The 21,348-nt window shown below is 42.5% G+C and overlaps 2 protein-coding genes across 3 annotated transcripts; one reads left to right on the top strand and one right to left on the bottom strand.

Moving 5' to 3' along the window:
• Positions 1-770: 770 nt before the first annotated feature.
• On the top strand, positions 771-5,555 carry LOC128758715 (nucleoside diphosphate kinase A-like). Its single transcript, XM_053864960.1, has 5 exons — positions 771-888; positions 2,234-2,366; positions 4,886-4,987; positions 5,066-5,178; positions 5,254-5,555. Exons 2-5 carry the CDS (start codon positions 2,238-2,240, stop codon positions 5,366-5,368), a joined length of 459 nt encoding a protein of 152 aa, XP_053720935.1. The 5' UTR covers positions 771-888; positions 2,234-2,237; the 3' UTR covers positions 5,369-5,555.
• A 599-nt stretch (positions 5,556-6,154) lies between these two features.
• On the bottom strand, positions 6,155-20,895 carry mbtd1 (mbt domain containing 1). 2 transcript variants are annotated; one of them, XM_053864959.1, is made up of 16 exons: positions 20,724-20,892; positions 19,629-19,833; positions 19,071-19,204; positions 18,886-19,000; positions 18,628-18,710; positions 18,444-18,561; positions 17,449-17,583; positions 17,274-17,362; positions 16,950-17,184; positions 16,364-16,419; positions 15,828-15,932; positions 14,230-14,377; positions 14,055-14,137; positions 13,437-13,671; positions 12,350-12,421; positions 6,155-10,619 (listed from the first exon to the last, which is right to left on the bottom strand). In XM_053864959.1, the coding sequence occupies exons 1-16, from the start codon at positions 20,742-20,744 to the stop codon at positions 10,507-10,509; spliced, it is 1,947 nt and encodes a 648-aa protein (XP_053720934.1). In that variant the 5' UTR covers positions 20,745-20,892; the 3' UTR covers positions 6,155-10,506. The 2 variants fall into 2 exon arrangements, with proteins under 2 accessions (XP_053720934.1, XP_053720933.1); XM_053864958.1 differs by lacking the exon at positions 6,155-10,619 and adding an exon at positions 10,641-11,144 and having other exon boundaries at positions 20,724-20,895.
• Positions 20,896-21,348: the final 453 nt, after the last annotated feature.

The raw sequence follows: 21,348 nt of genomic DNA on the forward strand, positions 1-21,348 counted from the left end.
GGTTTTCATTCGGAGTGACAAGTGACTTCTAAGTACTTTTCTTTCTATACACTCCATTGATTTTGTTGGCAAGTTTGTAACAATAAACTTGTTTTCATCTTTTCATTTCTCCCCCTTAAAATAATGGCTCTTGTCAACAAATATTGCAATACATTGCTCCACTTACAGTGTAGCATATAGAGTATATCTCAATGTATTGTATCGCCTCTCCTGTACCGGGAGGAGCATCGGATCAAGATACCTGCCGATACACTGCCTTAGCCAGCACAGTAAATTATTTGTTGTCGTCTGTAGCAGTATTGGACTGGAGAACACTTTGCTGTTCTGGTTGTGTGGCTCCTTCAATTTTAATTAAAATGTTGTACATATGGGGTATATAATCTACGTGTAACTCAAGCCAAGAATTTAAGCAAATGCACAATGATTCATCAACCTCTCATTTTCATCCACTGGCACATTTCAGGAAGCAGGAAGACATTTGGTTCCCATGACTAACTGCCCAGTTTTGCACTTGACAGTCACCAATAGTTTATGATGGAGATGTTTAGCAGACCACAAACAAACCACAAATGCCAAATGCCATAACTTGACTGAAAATGTATGTATGTATCTATCTATGTATGTACGGTATGCATGGAATCAAAGTGTGTGGGTATGTAAGTATGTACTGTATGTTATGGAATGAAAGTGTGGCTCACTAGTGTAGTTCTGACAGAAGTATTTGTCGTCAAACTGTGTCAATTCCTGTTAACCAATGCGCATGTGCGACAGTCTCGCGCATGCCTGACACCGCCTCCGTCTATAAGTAGCCAGCGCGAGCCCACCGCCGGTCTTCTCTTACGTCAGTCGGGCGAGTTGCTGTCTCAGCGGAGCATCCTCTCAAATAAAGTGAGCATCTTTGTCTTTTGCCATTTAAACAGCCCGCTTGGACGCGCACTGTAGACGTGTCGTCTTCTGTGACGCGCGTTCTGACTCGAATGTGAGATGATCTCAAATGCATTGGTTTTAGAATGCGCTCTTCACGGCCGTGATTCTGGCTGAGGTTTAGCATGTGGAGCTAACTGAACTGACTGCCGTGCTGGGAACAAAAGGCCATGTGGCGCGGAGGCCGTGCCGGTCCCTCACTGCTGCACTGCTAACCGCTTCCTGCGTCTTTAGTTTGCTTCGTGCCCATTCATGCTCGAATTGACGGCTGGATGTCGTGTGGCCGTCAGCAGCAGCCGGTCATTGTCGGGACACTTGACTTGCTCCTGGTCCCACATGTTGGCGCTTACGTAATTTGCGTAGCAGCCATGGCTTCCTGTACACGACAGCAATAATGGACCCACCTAACGAGAAGATGTCGGGACTCTGCCATGCTCTCATGTGTGTTTCTCCACTGCAAGCTATTGATACGTTAACGTTTTCTACCGTAGATGAGTGTTTGCCTGATTATTTCGGCCTCACTGAGCTCTGTTGAATGGGAAGTATCCGTCGCCATGAAGCACCCGTCAAGTGCTGCATCTTGCTTGGCAGGTTACGGGAGTTAAAATGCGAAGATGCACTATCCGCATTCCCATGTGTCAAGTAGTCGAGTCAGGAAGTGCGCAGCCGGAAGTCGTCTCCAAACTCTTTCACAGCACAATAGAACCCATTCATAGTGTTTGTGTGGAATCACTGTGGCATCCTGGACCAGTATGCATGAACTACATGTTCATGCATACTGGTCCAGGATGCCACAGTGATTCCACACAAACACTATGAATGGGTTTTGTTTAACAGCAAGTTTTGCTGTTCAACTGAAATTGAACAGCAAGTTTTGCTGTCATGCTCAGACGCAGTGCTGTAATTGTGGGATGTTGCAAATCTATGTGCACATGTGTGACAGTGGCGTCCTGATGGGCACAAGTGTAAGATCAAATGGTCAGCTCATATGGGTTTTTTTCTTAAGTGTGAAATGAATTGACCTGCTTTACTTGCTTGGGGTCACAGTAGTAGTGAAGGTGACCGTATCTTATCACCCGTTAGTGGAGCTTTAAGTATTGGCTGGGCGGAGCCAGCTGTCACCTTGGCTATGTCATGAGATCAGTACTCTGCTGACTGCAAAGGCTGGTTGTCTCTGTGCAATGGGCTCGGGGCCTTCGGCACCCAGCCCAACAGTGACCGGTGCCAAATGTGACGTAGTGCGGTGAGATGCCACAACTTGGGTGTGAAGCTCCTCCTCGTGACTTCCTCTCTGCTTTTGCGTTCTCAGAGTCATGGAAAAGCTGCAGGAGCGCACCTTCATTGCCATCAAGCCTGATGGTGTCCAGAGATGCCTCATCGGTGAGATCATCAAGAGGTTCGAGCAGAAGGGCTTCAAGCTGGTGGCCATGAAAATGCTTCAAGTAAGTCGAGTTGGTGGCAGATGCCAGAAAATAGCGGCTTTCATAATGGTTAGATTTAATCCCGTGCAAACGCGACTGTGTGACCGTTAAGTCAGTCGGCTGCTTATCCGCCGGTTATTCCTGACAGACCTGAGATTAGTGAGGCATGTTAGACTGATCCTCATCGATGTTCTGTCTGCGACACCTTCATGTCATTTTAAGTCTGAGAGCCGCCTTCTGAGGAAAGATGTGACGCTCACCCCTGAATGATTTGTGCCAGTCTGTGGTGGTGGGAATCTGTCGATGGGATGTGCGTTGTGCTGCGGGAGAGACGATGCCATGTACTGTGACTGCGTCTATTCAGCTCTTTATTGTAGCATTTGTTAACAAGAGCTATTATTTGAGGGAAAAGATTCACATACTGCAGAAAACTTCCAACATGTCCATATAAGCAAGTGAGTTGTATAAATTCAGTCCTGTTAGGACTTCAACAACAAAATAACTCCTGGGTACAGAAGGGCAGTGGGAGACATGGCAAATGTGGCACTGAAACATTTGTTGTATCACAGAGTCTTCTGTTCAGTTAAAGAAAACAACTTGACTCACAAACCTAGAAAATGTATTCTTGAGTTCCAGTTTTGTCTAATCTGATCGCCCCTACAACAAAAGTAAAACCACCAGCATCAGGGTGTGTATACTTCACACAACCATAAAATGACATTGTATATTTTAAAATGTAGTAGATGGTTCCATGGTTTTTGGCACGTGGCTCTTATATAGTTGTGGAATGAAACATAAACCTATTCTATTTATTAAATATACGTTAAACCCAATCCCAGGAACAAAAAAAAGCAAAGCAAGCAGCAATGCATGAAAGCATGGTGGCTCTCATGTGAGCCGTGGTGGTGCACCACCATCGGGCACATGTCACAGAAACCCTGCAAGCATTGTGACACTATTTTCTCACACCCCTGGTCAGTGAGGACAGTCTTTAGAATCTGCCCCGTGGCTTCACCACCAGTGTTCATTTTGATAGCAAAGTTTGGTTTAGCTTTAGTCAGTCTTTTGACTGAAATGCAAATTTGGATTTAGTCCCAATTTTGTCATGCTATTTTTTTTTCTCATCTGGTTTTAATCGAAGAAATAAGATTATAGTTGATGTAAAAGACAGTTGACTAAAATGAAGTTTGTAATGGAGTATCTTCTGTAGCTGTGATTCAGAAACGGAAGTTATTTTTGTTCATGACACACACACTTGAAGTGGATATGTGTGCATAGCTGCACATCTGTGTGACATCATGTCTCCCTGAAGCTTCACAGACAAGAGTTGCATTCGTTTCTCTCAATAATATGGACTTCACTCAAACAGGACAGAGTGTCAGGAGGTGGCTGTCTACATGTGTGTCCTCTCTGATGTTGTGAATGATGAATGTTCTCTCCTCCCACCGTGTAAATATAATTGGTTCTGATTTGATGTCAGACATTTTCGTGTCATTCTTATTCGTCTTATTCGTCAAATCCACGTCCTCCCAGCACCTATTGTCCAGGTGGCTCAACGTGGCCCCAGCAGTCCATCTGTAGGTGGAGGAATGGCTTTTTTATATTTGGCCAAAACATTAAAATTGACCCACTTTCAAGCCAATTCCGTGAAATGAAATGTTTTTTTTTTTTTTTTTTTTTTTTTTTTGACCATGTGTTCTCGCAGGCAATGTGCATTCCCCTTTAAGACGGGGCAATGTGTGTGTGCTGACTGGACTCCACTCATCCAGTCAGAGTGAGTGAGTGGAGAACATTCAAGCTATGAACAATATCATTCCCCCTGCTCATCATGTGACATCCAGTCATGTTTGCTGGTTTGAACTTTTTCTTGCTGTAAACGTCATGAACAAGGCATAGTTTTCAGCTGTGCCATGCTGCCTCATTACTGTCAGGTAACTGATGCTGGATTTGGAACCAGAGAACGCTGGTCTCATTTTAACCCCTTTTCGACCCAGAGGCGCCACACGAGTGGAAAGGAACTGCTGTGGACTGTTTGGTAGAAAACTTGTAAACATTACTGTTGTTCTGCTGGGAGGCGCTCTGCTTGTCTGACTCAGGATCCATTGTTATTGCTGAAGAGACAGTGTCCTTCATATAAAATAAATATAATATATACATATAAAGCTCTTTCTGCCACTGACCTGCTCCAGTTTGACGAGGCCTGTTCAGAGGCTGAGCATGGCTGAGGGAATAAGACTTAAGGATATCGAGGCTCACGACTGCAGGTGTTGTGATTCATCTAATGCATCCCCATGTGCGAAGTGCCTCCCTTGCTGCTTTGGAGGCTGGATTCAAAACATGCTGATCCAGTCACACAGGGCCGTGTAACTGGGCCATTAGACTCAACCTCAAAATGTGAGGCGCTTGAGTCTGACGGATAAAACCTTTAATGTGGGCCAATGTTCAGCTGCAGCGACACTGGGACTTTCTAGGATGGCTTACACTGCAGTGGCTGAAGGTCACAAGAATAGAAGATGAGATGATCTTGTTCTGGTCCACAGCCGTCCGAGGACCTCCTGAGGCAGCACTACGCCGACCTGAAGGAACTTCCCTTCTTCGCCGGGCTGGTCAACTACATGAGCTCTGGCCCCGTGATCGCCATGGTGAGACACATGACCCTTGCTGGAGAAGTATGCATGCTTGTGTTAGCCAGTTATTGACGTACTGAACTTGTCTCACAGGTGTGGGAAGGACAAGAAGTGGTGAAGACGGGCAGAGTGATGCTGGGTGAGACCAAACCTCAGGAGTCCAAGCCCGGAACCATCCGTGGAGACTTCTGCATCGATGTTGGCAGGTGTGTTTCAGTGATTCTGGATCGGTGGTGATCACAACCGTCGTAACCCCCTGACTGACTCCCTGTGTTCCACAGGAACATCATCCACGGCAGCGACTCGGTGGAAAGCGCCAACAAGGAAATCGCTCTGTGGTTCAAGGAGGATGAGCTGGTGACCTACACCAGCTGTGCCTTCAGCTGGCTCTACTGAGCATGACCACAAATCTGCCTGTCACCTCAACACCTGAGGAAGTAGCTGACGTTCCTAAACTCATCCCTTGCTTGGACTTTCTGGTCCGGATTGGACTCATTCCTGAGGCATAGAAACATTCCTGTCCTCCTCCCATTTCCAGTGTGACCGATTTGTCTGGTTTCCAATAAAAACCCATTGTCTTGTTTATTCGTGTGGACATTCGTTCCCTGTTGTAACCTCTTGGGAGGTAGACAAGGCAAATGCCAGGGAAAGATGCTGTGACGTTTCTTTTCCAGAGGAACCCCAGGCCACCCAAATAACAGCAAACCCTCAGTGAGGCTCACACCAGTCGTACAACTTGAGTCTTTATTGCATAATTTTGGCGCCGCAGTTAAACTATGCTACATTTTTAATGTCCGGTCTGAGCCAGACCAAGTAAACTAGATTTTCTGGGCTGTCATGTCGCTGTGGTCACTGACAATATATACACTTATAGGGCTCCAGCCTGAGACCAAATATGGGGACGCCTTGAGTACACTTCAAAACTTGTAACTGTGTTTGCTGTGGAGTCGGACTGAGACTTGTCTGAGGATAGCAAACATGGCAGAAGGCTGCTCCTACACTTAGCAGCACATTAACCACATTTGTGCTCACAAATTCACAGGGTAGAGGGTTTTTCTATCAGATATTCTGGGGGAAATTACACCTATGTCTAAAGACTCCCCAGGCTTGAAAACATTCGTAATTATACCCTGTGAAAGAGGAGACGCCCATGATCCACATGTTTGTACAAAGGCGAGAGACTCTTGCAATCCACTACACAACCGTGCTCCAAGTCATTTGCAATTTTATTCAGTGTAAAAGTCAAATCTTACAAAAAAATCACCAGAACTTTTCACAGCCATGCAAAAAAACATGTTTTTTTCTCTCTTAACGCCTGTAAACAAAGAAGCCGGCCATCACAACCCGATATACTGATCCAAACATTTGGCTTTATTTACAAAGTCTATCAAAGCATGATCACAGCACAAACATCCCATATGAAATCAAACCAGTATACACTATCAAAAAGATGTACAAACATTATCTAACAATGTACCGCGAGGGTCGATGTTAATATCAATAGATTTTTTTACTATTAACATAGATCTTTTTTTTTGTATTTGTATTCAAAATAAATTTTCTTACCATAACCCAACACAATTATTTTCAGACAATAATCCCAACACATTAAGTCATTTTTATCAAATATATATATATATATAATGTGTATATATATATATGTATATATAGCACCACGATATAATGATTTAATAGGATCAAGAAGGGGCGAAATCACATACAAAAGACCCGTGTTAGTATCCAAGAAAATAAAAATGCCCAAACTCCTCCCGGTTTCTCAGGTTCTCCACTGTGATGCAGTGAGCAGTTTTGCAGCTATGGAAGCCCATTCATGTCCCATGATGACCTTGTACAAGAAAGTGATGACGATAATAAAAATGTCACATTTTCACTTTCGTTTTCTGCAACACTGAATGAAGCCATCTTGCACTCATTACAGACGTTTAACAGGGACAGTCTTCTGGGGAAGTTAGTCGTCGACAGTGAGTGTAAGCACTTGATACCAGCAGTTTGGACGTCAGTATTTCTATTGTCACATTTATGGCATTAATGAGCTTCCATAAAATTCTTGCAAACAGCAGGAGGAACAAAATAAAGACCGACGACCATGACATGGAAAAAAAAAAATGATACAAGCTCAGCACAACATCAGCACAACATCTGTTTTACATGCATTTTACTTGATCAGTGCAGCTAGTTTCACATCGCTTACCAGTGGGTGGCGCTCACTACTCGTCCCAAATTTTTAAATGAACGGGCAGAGAACTGAAACCAGACGGATATCTACACGGGGCGGCGAGAAACCCAAGTTTGTGTTGATTGTACATTATTTCCAGAGTAGCAGCAGTTAGTCCACCAAACAGTCTGTTTCCGTACTAAGATACTAACACGGTTTGGTCAAGAAGGTTTAACAGCTGATCCAGATGTTTGCGAGGCTGTTATTGCTTGTTTGGTCACGTAAGCCCACCGAGGTCGATCCCATCAGCAGAGTGGAGTCAAACAGAAAAAAAGAGCCCAGTTTGTCGCTGGACACTCAGTGAAGCTAAGAGGAGCTGTAATGACTTATAGAACTACAAACAACAACCATCCAAGCGGCCAAAATACAGGGGGCACCCCAGAGTAACAACCAAGATGGTGGAGGAGGGTGGGGGAAAAAAACAAAATTGCTGTGATTTTTTCCATTTTGTTATGCTATGTTTTCAGAGAATGGGTTTTGGACCTGCTGTTGGAAAATACATACAATAATTCCTTTACCACACACAAAACATATTTTATAAATGTTTTCCTTTTATGTGAGCTTCAGTAAAAACAAAACAAATATAAATTGTACTCACTTATTTTCCAGTAATTCCTACAGTTCAAAGAATTTTAAAAGGCCCCAAGAAGAAATGTACACGAGACAAAGACAACAGGAAAAATGAGAGCTGTATGGAAAATAGTATCAGAACAGACTAAAGCCACGAACAAAGCCGCTCTATCTGAACCAAACAGCTGGTGTGATGACGTGCGTGTCGGGACGCCTTGAAAAGACTTTACGTTTCTTGGAAATGACTGTGGAAACGGGCCTTCACTTTGACGCTAGGGACTCAAAACAGCTTTCCAGGAAGTGGCCAATTGACATGATGACTTTTCATTCCAGCCAGCGTTTTGTTGCTTCCAGTCACGTGACTGCACTCCAGCAAAAACACAAAACTTCCTGAGAAATGTGAACCTTACTGGTAGAGGGAGAAATGAGCAGATCAACACAGAACAGCAGAAGCACTCACAGCTATAGACGAACGTGGAAACAATCGGCTTGTTCGTAATGTAGTGATCACGTGAGTTGAGGGCGCTGTAGTTACCATTGGCTCCAGACTTGCATATAAACCGCCTCACTGGCTTTGATAGAAGTCTTTATCGTTTGGCGTCAAGTCAGAGTTGTCTCCTTTCGTTGCATATGCCAGGCTAGTTTTAAACTTGAGCTAAAAGTGGCGAGCATCAGGAGGTAGTGAAACAGCTGCGAAGATCTAGCTTCAAGAACTATTAGTCGTCGAGTCATTTCCAATCAGGATTCTCTATACCATCATTAGTCAGCGAGAATAAACATATATTTATATATTTGTATACATGTGTGTTTGAGTATAGACTCTACATGATCCTAAAACTAGCTTGCATACGCTAAAGATAAACTGTTTTGCATATCGCGGCGCTGAAACTCTGTGGAGGTCAAATATGCTTCACGGCGGGAAACACAAAAAAAAGGGTGGGCTACAACTGCTGGATGTGAGGAGCGCGGAGGGTTTCTCATATAGTCATCGATCCACAATGTTTCCAACCATAAACCTACATCTACACTTTATCATTACTTCATGATTTTGTTGTTAAAACAGAGGTTTTAATTGAAAATACAAACACGGTACATAGTTACTCTGATGGAATCATTCACGGACATTGGATACAGATTCTATCTAGAAAGTCACATAAATATAGATTGCTGTACTAATGCTGGTGTCGCGAGCCATAAATATTGTAATAGATTTCCTTTTTCATCAGAGGTTGAGATTGTTTTGACGTATATTTGTGAATAAATTGTTTTTGAAAGAATGAAAAATGACATGACCATTTACAGTCAAAGTTGAAGTAGCATAAACAAAGAGCACCAAAACATACTCTGGCCGCAAAAAAAAATTAAAAATCATCTTTGCTTTTTGGAATATAAATAAAGTAAGGAGGGAGATGTGACCAAATGACGCACTCATGATCACCGTGGGGGCGGGGGGTGTGGGGGAGTGCGGGAGTGTCAATCATACCAGTAAGGTTTTATTTAAACTCACTGCTGCTCACTTCCATCATCCACGTTCTGCAGAAATATGGGCGTATGCTGCGACGCTCCACAGCTTCATCCCCTCTGCTCCACCTCACAGACTAGGAACATGATTGTACTCTTGGTTATTCAGGGCAGTCAGATGAGAGGAAGGTCAGCAAGTTTTTCCAAACACAACCAGTGTCATGGCAGCGCTGTAGACCAGCACAGGGCAGAGTGTGGCGGGGCTGGGGTCACATTCAGCACTTTGCCTACATCAATACCACCCTCAAAGTAACAACTGTCTTATTTTCTTATTCATTGCTAGTACAAGTGTAAATATTGGAGTTCTTTGTCAGTACTTCTGACGCCTCAAATTAAGTTGAAGATGTTTAGTCCAAAGTTCTCCAATACTTTATGTTAAAATAAATGTGCATAGAGTCCGATGTAATTGCAATTTTATCTGATAGTTTTAGTTACACCACTGGATCTTTTTTTGATGCCCTTTTTTTTGTCTTTGGCCCTACAGCAGCACCACAGAAGTGGGTTATGGTGACCCCCCCACTTGGGTTCTGTCAATGGGTGACGCCCAGTTTTTAAGGCTTGAACACTTTTCGGACCAATATTATAATCCAGGCAGATTTGGAGGAGATGAAGCGACCGTGTTTTGGAGCAGTTATTAGAAGAAGTGACAGATTGCACGTCGATCATCAGAATTGCAGGTTTAAGGCACTTGTGCACCGCTGATGCTTTCACCTCACTGAAAGTGGATTTTGCACATTGAATGAAGAGTCGGGGAAAAGTCATTCCGTGGTACTGAAACAGAAACGGATGCAGCTGTGGAAAGCATCGGAATGGACGACAGAAGTGAGCAGCAGTGACCTCCATCACCAAATCTATACTTGTCTCTGAATAAATCTTCACATACTATATGAATATAATCACCTTTATCGACACAGAAGCCACTGAAAATGCAAAATCATTACGTTAAGACGAAAACAAATATCAAGAGCAAAAAAAAAAGTCAGAATAATAGAATTCAAGTACTATAAACAAAGTCCATCTGGCAACATTGTTCAGAAGAAAATAGTCAAAATATACAGAAGTGTGTTCTTCTCTCTGCCAGATGGCTCAGGCCATTGAAAGCGTGTGTTCAGTGGCTGACTGACCTGAAAGCAAAATAAGAGTTTCCCAGCTCAGTAAAAAAGGTTCTCACAGTTTGTAGGGGTCTCTGTGCGGCTCGGGCGCTTTGTCACGGCTCCTGTTTGATGTAGTAGCTGCCGGAGCCATTGCTCTCCTGGTCCGAGGTTCCTTGCGAGAAGGTGAACTCGTCCGCCGCCTCCTCCTTCATTCGCAGGAGAGAGTCTACAGGCAGAAAGAGACGGGAGGAAGGCAAGCGTGAGACGTGTTGACTGTGTGCGCGCGTGTGGACAGGACATGCAGGGTGAGCCAGCAGAAGACCACATGAAACATGCCGCCTGTGCAGTGAACACACAACGATGATCTTGCAGAGGAAGTTTACTCTTGGACCTTCGCTAAGCATGAGAGAGCCATGTGAGCATGGACATGTGCAAACACAAGTTGATTCCATGGGTAACATGCAGCAACCAGCTCCACAGCGCCACCCCGTGGTCAGGCAGAGGAGGACTGTCTAGTGAAACGCGGTCGACACGCGGCGGCTTCAGCCTCGTGCCGTTGCTCTTTTCCTTTGGCTTTAGATCGGCAGTGTGGCGTTACCTGATTTGTGGGTTTGGTGAAGGTGGATTCGGGGCTGGGGCCGAGCAGGCCCCTGGGTAGGGTAAGGGGGCGGGCTTTGCTCTTCATCCCCCGAGAAGCTCCTCCTCCTGCCTGCCTGACTGAAGGGCCGTCGACCAACTGGAATCTTCCTCTCTAAACACCAAGCCAGACTCGGGTGAGCTACCAGGGGCTTATTACACACAGGGGGTCAATTCAGCTGGAACGAGTTTGCCAAGTTTAGACGAGATTAGGAAGGAAAGGTCAAAGGTTAGGACGAAATGTGACTTCAACCTCACACTGACGGTGATGTGGCCATTTGAATAAACCCCTGGTAGGCTGTACCCAGGCCGCAAGACGAAGCACCATGGTGGACTACAGGGCTAAGGGGAGGTGCTGGTGGTGGTGGTGGTGGGGAGTGGTAGTCTACAGCCACAATATTCTACTGCACTTCATCCAGCAACAGTTGTGCTCAGAGTGATGGGGAAAGTCTGTGTCCAGCAGTTCTCCCTAGTCCTTACTGCACGTCTGCACTCACTCATTGGCAACTTTCATTGTATTACAATGTGTCTTTTCAAAATGTCATCTTCAGTTGTTCCTGTTTATTTGAACATTTAATACTACTTGAGTCAGGATTCCAATTATTCTAAAGTGAAAATACGATCAGTTAATTCTATTTTACACATGAGACAAAAGAGCTACAAATAAATAACCAGGATGTTTCTAAATTAAAAGTTTTGATTCCTCACAAAATCAAACAATGTCTGATTCAATTGTACAATGAAAAAGGATGCACATCTCTCCCAGTCACTCTGAGAACAAAAGAAGAGTCGATTTCAAAAAAGTACATACTTTCACTTCCCCTTTCAACAGCAGACTTCCCTGGTAAACGACATGAGTTTGGTGTCATGTTTTCCGGAAGTGACACTAACCAAAGACTGACTGCAACCAGGTGAACCGTTTGCTTCAGCATGCAGGACCTTTCACAGCTCCATATCAACTCTTAATTCATTGACCCCGAGATGATCAGCTCTCCCATTTTTCACAATTGTTTATCTTTGCAAGTTACAGGACCAATCACCATCAATCAAGTGGCTTCCTTCATGCAGTCTTGGAAGCTGTACCCCACAAACAGGTGAATGAGTCCACAATCTCCTTTCATCATCGCCTGCAATGTGACAGTGAAACAAATTCCTAGGATTCAGCGACCAATCAGAGAGCAGCACAACACAAGTGACGCCAGCAACACGAGAGTAGGTGAGAGACGGAGACAAAGCCAGCGAGAGAGTTGAGGTAGAGAGAGAGAGAGAGAGAGAGAGAAGTGGAAAAGGCAAATCACAGATGAGGAAGGGACATCTTACTTTTCTTTTGACCTTTATACTGCTGGCCCTTTTTCTTCTGTTTGGGTACAGACTGTGACATTTCTCTGTTGCCTGAGAGGAGACAAGAAAACTGTATTGGTTCAAAGAAATAAACCACGGAGAACAAGTATTGAAATGAACACAATCACTTGTTAGCATGTCTTGTCTCCATATCTGTACAAATCCATTTTCACACGCTCACACCTACCAACAGCTTCAAGTTACCTGTTCCCAGTTAACCTGTTTTCTCCCTGTGGGAAGACTCTTGTGTGCACAAATGAAACCCACACAAGAGTGAGTAGAATACACAAACCCAGGGTTGCCTCAAGCTGCCGTCATTGTGCATTTACATTTCTGCAGACAGAATTCTAGACCTTCAGAACTGGAAAAACAAGCCGAAACCTACTTTCTATTCTTTCAGTTAAGGTGAATTATAAAGTCAAGTTCTTTTATTTTTTTCCTCCTAAAATGTTACATTGCATTAGTTATAGGGGACATATGATCCTTTCCAAGTGATCGACAGTGTTGGTTAAATGATTGAAATAAATCTTTATCAGAATGTGAAGTTCATGTTGAGTGGCTAGCGAAAGCACAATATCTATTTAGTGTTGCGAATAATTCAGTTCTCAAAATAAGAGTACCCAAAATACTGCTGACTTGGCTATTCAAATGGCTTGCCCTCAGCCAGACCTTTCACCAGTAAGCATTCCCTCTTTAGCTGGTGTCTAATACAGTTAAGCGGCAGACTATCTAAGTGCATCAATGCAACACAACAGTGTTCACCACAGTAATGAAGACACATACGTTTGCTCAGCAGGAACAGAACAGTGGCACAGACGGCACACCTTAAATTAACTACAATTGAAAACAATGAAAATCACTGGTGATAGATACTTTGAATCAGCCCAGAATACTCAGATGTTAGGCGTATCATTAAAAAGTGAAGGTTAAATGATTGCACCGATATCACAATTCACAACCACACACACACACACACACGTTTGGATTGCTATCCCTGTGGGGACATTGTGAAGTTAATTCCTGTTAATCACATTACTCATGACTCAACAGGTCCTGCATATCTTACTCTGTGATGCTGGCGGTTGGAGCTGGTACCCTGTTAGCTGACACCAACCCACAGGGTACAGGTCTGGAGACTCACAGTCCACCCACTGGTCATACTTGTCATCCCAGCCGTCAAAATGGATTCTCAGTAGCCGGTGAATTATCCTTGTTACAGTGGCGACACACACCAACTGCGGCTCCATAAGGTCGACTGCCTCCAGCTTCATCCCTAGCTGGAAACCATGATTGGGAACCTCCTTTATAGTGAAGTCACATGTGGAGAGAAAAGGCAGTTTTGAGATTATCCCAAGTGTTTACATTTTTGTATGTGTACATCTATGTATGACATTGTCACCATGTACATTTCTGTGTTGAGGTCTGAAAGGATTCATTTGTTGCAAGGTTTATATGGATCCTACAACAGTTTCCCATTCTAATGGTTAACAATTATGACCACCACATATTCAGAATCGGAGAAGAGAATCAGAACTAGTACTTTTTGTTTTGCTTTCAGGTAGTGTTGAGTGTTTATCATGGTACGACTGTGTCTTCAGGTGCCTTCATATTTGTGCTTCTGCAGACGCTCTTGACAGTCTGGGTCTTTGTCTACAAGTGTGCGTCTGAAAAAACTCCCACCTACCTTGTTGAAAAGCTTTACTGGAGCAGCTGTTGAACCTGTTTCTCTGAGGTAGTCAAACCATTTAAATGGCAGTTTTGTGTACCCTGCAGCGAACAGAGTGAGAAGAAATAAATGTGTGTTTCAAGGGTCGAGCAAACAGCAGCATCAGAAATGGGCAGCGAGCTCCAGGGCTCACCTCTAGGGGGTGTGAGTTCAATGTTGTTGATTTCACAGAAGCCGACAGGGAAGATTGAGGGGGAAGTGCCGTGGTAGCAGAACCAGTCTGACCCATCCACTGCCTCTGAGCCGTCAATCCCGATCATGAGGTACCCGTCCGCCAAAACCTGAACAGACACACATTGACGACGTTAGTGAGGAGTTCAATATTCAGGTGTAGACACAAGGAAATACAGGTCACAATCATGGTAGTGAGTAGTTTTTATTTATTTACATGTATGCAAACATGCCCTCAGGTCCCTGTATTTCTCACAATTTCAAACAACCAACTGCCACCTCAGTTATTTGACCATACACATTTACACATGATCTTCACTAACAAACGTTTAACACGCAAAGAAGATGTAACTTCCTGTCTCAATATGATTCAAAATGAGTTTGTGTTGAAATATTCATTAAATAAACGCAGAGTCACTGCAGAAAGATGGCACTTTCTTCTGCACGCATGTGCTTATGTGTTGAACGAGAATCCATCGCTTTCAGGGACAATACACATCATAACTTTAGTTTACATCAGCTGAACGTGATGGAAGAGACTAAGTAACTTCCTGTATTGAAGAATTTGATGGCATGGCTGGATCTAATAAAATGAGCTGTGAGTGTACCGTGTCAGTCAGGGCAGCAGCATTCATTCACTCATTCAGAAGACGTTAATTTCAACTCCACTTTAGAACACACATAAAGCAGCGATTCTTGAACTTTCAGAAATTGAACAGGAATAGTAGAAAGAAGAATAAATGTTAGAATAGCGATCTCTTCTGGATTTTTCAAGTCGACTTTGAAGTATTTAGATTGGTATGAGCAGGTGTACAAAATACTTTACATGGTGGTCCAATGTGATCTTGGTTTGATCATTTACACTGAGTGTGTGTTTCGATTATTGTAGTATTTGAGAATGGTACTGATTATTCAATGCACTGATACAGCAATCGAGACTTAAACAAAATGGTTAAAAATCATTCTCAAGGCAGAGGGCACACTTGGTGAACGTTATATCCACATAACTACAAATCCATACACTCTCTCGCACACATGACAATGAGATTCTCACACAGAGATTAAAGTGAGCACATGTTATCATTGACAATGTGAATCACTTGGAACCTAAACTATGAAAGGTGGATGCATTACTGGAAATCTGTTGAATGCACAATTGAATGTGAGGAGAGAAATACAGAGAGATGTCAGTCACAGGATTGGTTCAATTATAAAATAATTGCATTACTACGGTCTTTTCATCATATATTCCGCACTCCTGACTACAGGAGCAAAGTGACAATCATGGGAAACATGAGCTTGTTTAAAGGGACTGTTATTTGTTACTGGAGAGTTTCTTACATTAAAGCACATTTTCAACTAATATACTGAGCCAAAGTCTCTCTTCGCTTCTTCAATTTGGAGCCAGTTTTCACAGCAACACTACTTCAGTGAAAACGTTTTGAGGCAGACTTGCTAAGGGGGCAGCATCTTTAAAGTTATTTCTGATACATTATATATGTAACGTATCAGATGGAAAGCCCTTTAGGAGTGGAAAGTAGGCTGTTTGCACATTCTTACCTTTCTTACAGTGGCGACACAAATAGCTGAGAGGTTAAGAGGATCGATAGCTTCCAACTTCATGCCATCTTTAAACCACTCCGCATTCTGGTCCACATCTTTCACCTGAAAACAAAAGGTTCACAGGTTTGAAGTTTGACGGCAAACTAAATACTCATTACAAATAAAATGTAATGAGTATAAAACAGAAATATTCTGAAATGGTCTCAATGAAGTTGCTTCACTTGAACTTAATTATAAATTGTAAAATTAGAAGGAAACCCAAGTCTCAAGCGTTCAAGTCAAACCACACTTTTTCCAAATGGCGTCCCTCAAGGGTTAGTGATAGGTAATCTACTTCAGGCTTTAACACTTAACTGGTCCTCAATGAAAGTTTAAGTTATTGAAATAAGAAGATAAAAAACTAACGCACACAAACCCTGGAAAAATGTCAATTCAAAAATATGCCAGATATGGCCTGAAACATGGACCTTCAGAGTTTCTGAAACATTGTATTAGCAATCTAGCGTCGGGATAAACTTTTTCATTGCAAATACCTTCTGGAAAATCTGTGGGGGAGCATCAACTTGACCGTCCAATTTCCTGGTCACATCTGAAAGGCCAAAAGAGGATACCGCATTATCAATAATTTTTCTTTGATTTGATTGAGTAGAACTTTGATATAACATTGCTATGTGGTCACAAATTATTTCATTTTTTCTGTCTATGTACCAAAATCATATTCACAAGAATAAAACATCATCCATAATACGTGTTTAGGAAGCTCTGCATCGTTCGTGCTGAGGAGTGACCACATTTTTCTGTGGGTGTGTAATATTGTTTAAATCTCCTATAGTCAAAACCAGTGTCATAACCCACGTCCAATTGTATACTGAACAAACTACTTCATCAACAATGTGTTGCAATACGTCTATCCCACCATTCCTCTTCCAGGTCAATAGATTTTTAGTTCTGATGTGTAATGAGGAAGTTATGACAACAATGAATAAGAAAAATACAGACAGATGAGAGTTGTCCTTTTAGAGGAAACACATTGTTTATATTTTACAGGGCATGTGCAAGTAGCAAAATATCTGGGTTCAAGTTGGAGGAATTAAACCAACACTCCACTAGCTGACTCACCTGACCGCTTGAATCGATGACCAATGCTGCGTGACCATCCAATGTTGTGAATGAGGGGACTGTACATGTGACACCAGAAGTAATCCGACCCGTCTTGGCTCTCCTCATACACAAGTCTGAGGCGACCACCAATCACCTGCTCCACCAGAGCCACCCGTGTCCGGCACAGATAGTTTTTGTCCACCACCTCTACCCGCATCAGCTTCTTGAAGGGGAACTGTGTGTTTTCATGTACCTACAAATCACAGGACCCAGCAAATCATTTCTGTTCACTTCATAATCATGGCCTAATAGGACCAACAAGCAGAGGCAGGTGTGTCTCACCTTTGAACTGAAGTCAGGCGGCAGTGTTTTAGCTCCAGTGAGGCGCTTCACAAGAACAGCTTTCCAGTTAGAGTACTTATGTTGTATACCTGGAGGACAAATGACACCCGAACTTGTAAACATCACCGCTAGAGAGTCAGCGCTCTGAAACTAATTAGCACACAAATAGGCTCACTTTTTGGAGGTACAAGAGGTTTCCCGGTAGAAGCGCACCATCCCACTGGGTGTACCTCTGGAGTGCAGAGGTTGCACCAGAAGTCTTTACTGCTGTCTGCATCAAAGCCTTCATACCTCAGGAGGGCCTTGAACCCTGCAGAACCACAAAACAGTCATCAGGGCAAATTATATTGCTTCCTCAAGCCATGTTTTGCAAAGCAACCTAAAAGCACAATATAGCAGTGTTGCGTGAGCATATGGATCTGTACGAGGCTAAGCACAAATGTCACCCACTGACTTGAACTTAAATTTATTTCGTCATAATAAATGTATTTATTTTGTCTCGAGTTGCTTAGTAGCTTGTGACTTGGCTTTTTTCAATACTGATGCTTTGTGGACATCTTTGGTATGTGTCTGTGTAGTCAATAGCTGCTGTGACACGTTGAATCACTCCACTGCAGCCATCTGAGCTAATCTTATCTTATACTGTGTCATTTAAACACATTACACAGTCCGTAGTAGAGCAGATAACCACCTGCTGTTGACTGATCAATTTTTCCAAGACATGGCATTATTATAAGCACAGAACAGAGCACACACACACACACTAGTCATGTATGACAGCAAAGATGTCAAGAGACGAGAACATGATAGATGCAGCTTTACAAGTAGTAAAGCATTATTACCAGTTTTGTACAGACCCCATGCAAGTTTGAGTACTCCTATTTGGTCACTTGCAGGCCTTATCACATGGCTCGATTGATATCCAATTTGTGTGACTCTATGTAAAAATTACACAAATCTGGCATGTCTTCAGGCATGTCTTCAGTTTGCATGTGTTTTTTTGGTATCGGATAGCAAAATCGACCACTGGTGAAAAAGGTATTGAAGTGTTAAGTGAGCCATAAACTCTGGTACATTACTGGTACATATTGCAACTTACAGGTAGTCTTATAAAAATGGCATGAAATAAAATAGATCCGCATAATATATAGATCTGCATAATAGGGTTACCTGCTAGCTTAATGATTTCTGCTATCCAGTAGACTTTCATGGGCTGGTTGGTGTCAGAGTTGAGAACTTCTATCCGCACCCCAACCTCTATACCATCCCAGCACATCCCCATTGGAGCCTGAGAAAAAATGTCAACCAGTTATTACAGGATTGAACAGTTTTAATCCAACAATATGCAACTTACATGCTTAAAACAGCTGACCGGAGCTCCCAATGTGTTATTGCTACAAATATATTGACCCCAGTCAAAGCTTTCGGCAGGAACCACTGATGGAATATGATACCATGAAAAATCACATCAGAAGAAACATTGAGACAGAGTGATATTATAGTCATACAAATACCATGTAACGTTTCATGTTGCAACGTATTAGAGGTGATTGAAATAAACATTCATTCATTCATTCAAAGGCAAGAATTAAGTTGTGTTTTTGCAACATACCGGCTTTTGATTTGGCCTGGTTCTGCTGGGTTGCATGGTACTGAGGATAAGCTGCAAATTTGGCTATAAAGGGTTGCTTCTGTAAGACTTTCGCCTTTTTCGTCGGGGGTTTACCCTAAAACACCAAAGAGTAATTCCATCAGATGATATAGAGCAAGATGCCACTAATCGAGTCATGAATGTACCTGAAGCCGAGCCAGGATGCTCGCTTTTTTGGAATTTGAAGAATAACTTCTTGAACAGGAGACACTGCAGAACCGCTTGGTCTTGGAGTAGAATGCATCCCGCACTCCGACCATCCCACACATCTCACATGTGGCTACGAAGTAGATACGAAATATAAATAAGTATTAGTTTAGTACACGAGTGAGAGTTGCTTGAACAATAAATGTGATGGCCCCATTTTGAAAGCATTTAAATACACAAATATTTGTATTGCATGGTGGAATATTCAAAAAATCAATAATCCATACAAGTAAATTAATTTGTTGTTCATCTGTCAGTCTGTCTTACTTAAAAAGTGATGCTCTATCAAATCCAAAATCATGTTTTTATTCCAAATTAATGAGAATATATAGGATACAAGGACACAAGGTATTATTTTCTATTCAATGGGAAGGGTGTTTGAAAGAAGGAGAGAAAAACGGGACTTTTGTTTGGATGTAATCTGCTACACACAAAAACAACTAAGCATAGTTGCACATAAAACAATGAACAATTTAAAGAAACAACATTGTGCTAACCCATTCCTGCTTTGCCATCAGGATAAGTGTAGACTTGTCCATTGGTCTTGATGATGGGGAGACTGGCAGGGATGGAGGGCACAACCTCATCCTCACTTTCTTCTGAGCTGGAGCTGCTGGTGGACTCCTCGCTGCAGCTGTCATAGCCATCGTACATCCCGAATGAGTCCCGCCGCTTACGCTCTGAACGTGAGGTGCGTTCACCCTGAACAGAGTGGAACAAATAACACTCAGAGACGGCAATATTCCAGGAAGAACATAGATGACAAAAGCCATAATAAAACCTTATATACCGACTTTGGCAGTATATAAAGTAGCTCGGCTGTCCGTAAATAGACATCCAACTAATCACTAACTCCTTAATCCCGGGGAAAAAAGAATATATATATATATATATATATATATATATATATATATATATATATATAGTGTGATGAGTTTAAAAAAAATGATTTTTAAATATTTAATCATAATCGTAAATGAAGTACGCACAAATAGGACAGTGTTTTCATTAAAATGTGTCAAAAAATAATCACAATCAATAGCATTCCTTCAGACATTCTAGTAGAAAATAATCAATAACTTTTAACAAAGAATGAAAGGCTGAATCGATGGAGTAACACATTAGATTTTTTTAATCAACCCAACGTCCGGAACACAACCAAATTGTTTACTTTTGTCACTGCCTGTCTACTTCCTCTTCAGCACCACGGATGACATATATGTGTCGCCACCATCGTCTATAGGTTATTTATACTAAAATAAAAACAATTATAAATCAGAAACTGTGCAGCGTCTGTTGACAGGAGGTAGATCGGCCTTAATACTAATACAGATCCGATGCTAGCTAGCGCTAGCACAGCGAGCTAGCGGAAACATATTTCCTTCTTAGCAGCAACATACAGGACTAAGTAAAAACAGCAAGCACGCATACGAGTATATTTAGCAAGAGGATATTTTAAAATATACGTGAGCGAAGAACTGAGGGTGAGCTAGATTCAATTTAGCCGAGGCTAACGATAGCGTAAACAGATAACAACAAAGGAGGAGCGCCACCCGAAGCAAATCTTCTGCAAAGGTTTTCACACAACTCACCAAATCCCGTGTGTCTTCCATCAGCCCTTCATATAGAAAGCTTTTGAATAAACTATGTTACTCGCTTAAAAAGAAGACCCTACGCTAAGGGTAAATTGCTCTGTGAAGTATCTGGGTCTAAATAAATACTACCAAAGCAGGATATCAACAAATTACTCTGCTGCTTCTGCGCATGTGCGAGCGTAACCTACTTTCAAGCGATTGGTCAGCGGGAATGGAGGTCATCGACCGATGCAGAAACAAAACAGTGCAACTGCGGAGGAAACGCAGGGATGGCTAATGAATGGAAGACACCACAAATGAATGGAACAGCCAGACGTGCCCGCGTCAACAGTAACCTGGGCATAAGGAGATTACTTCATATGGGACTTGCTCAATTTTCATTGAGTAATTCAAAACGCACGTTTGCTGGTCAGTTTCTATTTTTTAAGATAAGATTAGGTGTCCTTTATTGGTGCAGCAGTGGGGAAATTCTCCTGTCACAGGAGCCAATGACAACAAAGACATTAAAGATACACAACAAACGTCAAAGACGTCCACAAAGCAAGTGCAAAAAAGTAAAACGTTTCAAGCATTGTCCATAAAAGACTTTAACAGCTGCAACAGTATACATATCTTAGTTGTT

This window comes from Synchiropus splendidus, chromosome 5 (genome assembly GCF_027744825.2).
Source record: "Synchiropus splendidus isolate RoL2022-P1 chromosome 5, RoL_Sspl_1.0, whole genome shotgun sequence".
Taxonomy (NCBI): domain Eukaryota; kingdom Metazoa; phylum Chordata; class Actinopteri; order Syngnathiformes; family Callionymidae; genus Synchiropus; species Synchiropus splendidus.

Bases quoted from the DNA above. Each gene is read 5' to 3' on its own strand.
- LOC128758715 (XM_053864960.1), top strand. From the start codon at position 2,238: ATGGAAAAGCTGCAGGAGCGCACCTTCATTGCCATCAAGCCTGATGGT. The intron at 2,367-4,885 runs GTAAGTCGAGTT...TCTGGTCCACAG, and splicing joins TGGCCATGAAAATGCTTCAA to CCGTCCGAGGACCTCCTGAG. The intron at 4,988-5,065 runs GTGAGACACATG...CTTGTCTCACAG, and splicing joins CTGGCCCCGTGATCGCCATG to GTGTGGGAAGGACAAGAAGT.
- mbtd1 (XM_053864958.1), bottom strand. From the start codon at position 20,744: ATGGAAGACACACGGGATTTG. The intron at 13,672-14,054 runs GTAGGTGGGAGT...TTCACTATAAAG, and splicing joins CAGTAAAGCTTTTCAACAAG to GAGGTTCCCAATCATGGTTT. The intron at 12,422-13,436 runs GTAAGATATGCA...GTCTCCTCTCAG, and splicing joins CCAACCGCCAGCATCACAGA to GCAACAGAGAAATGTCACAG.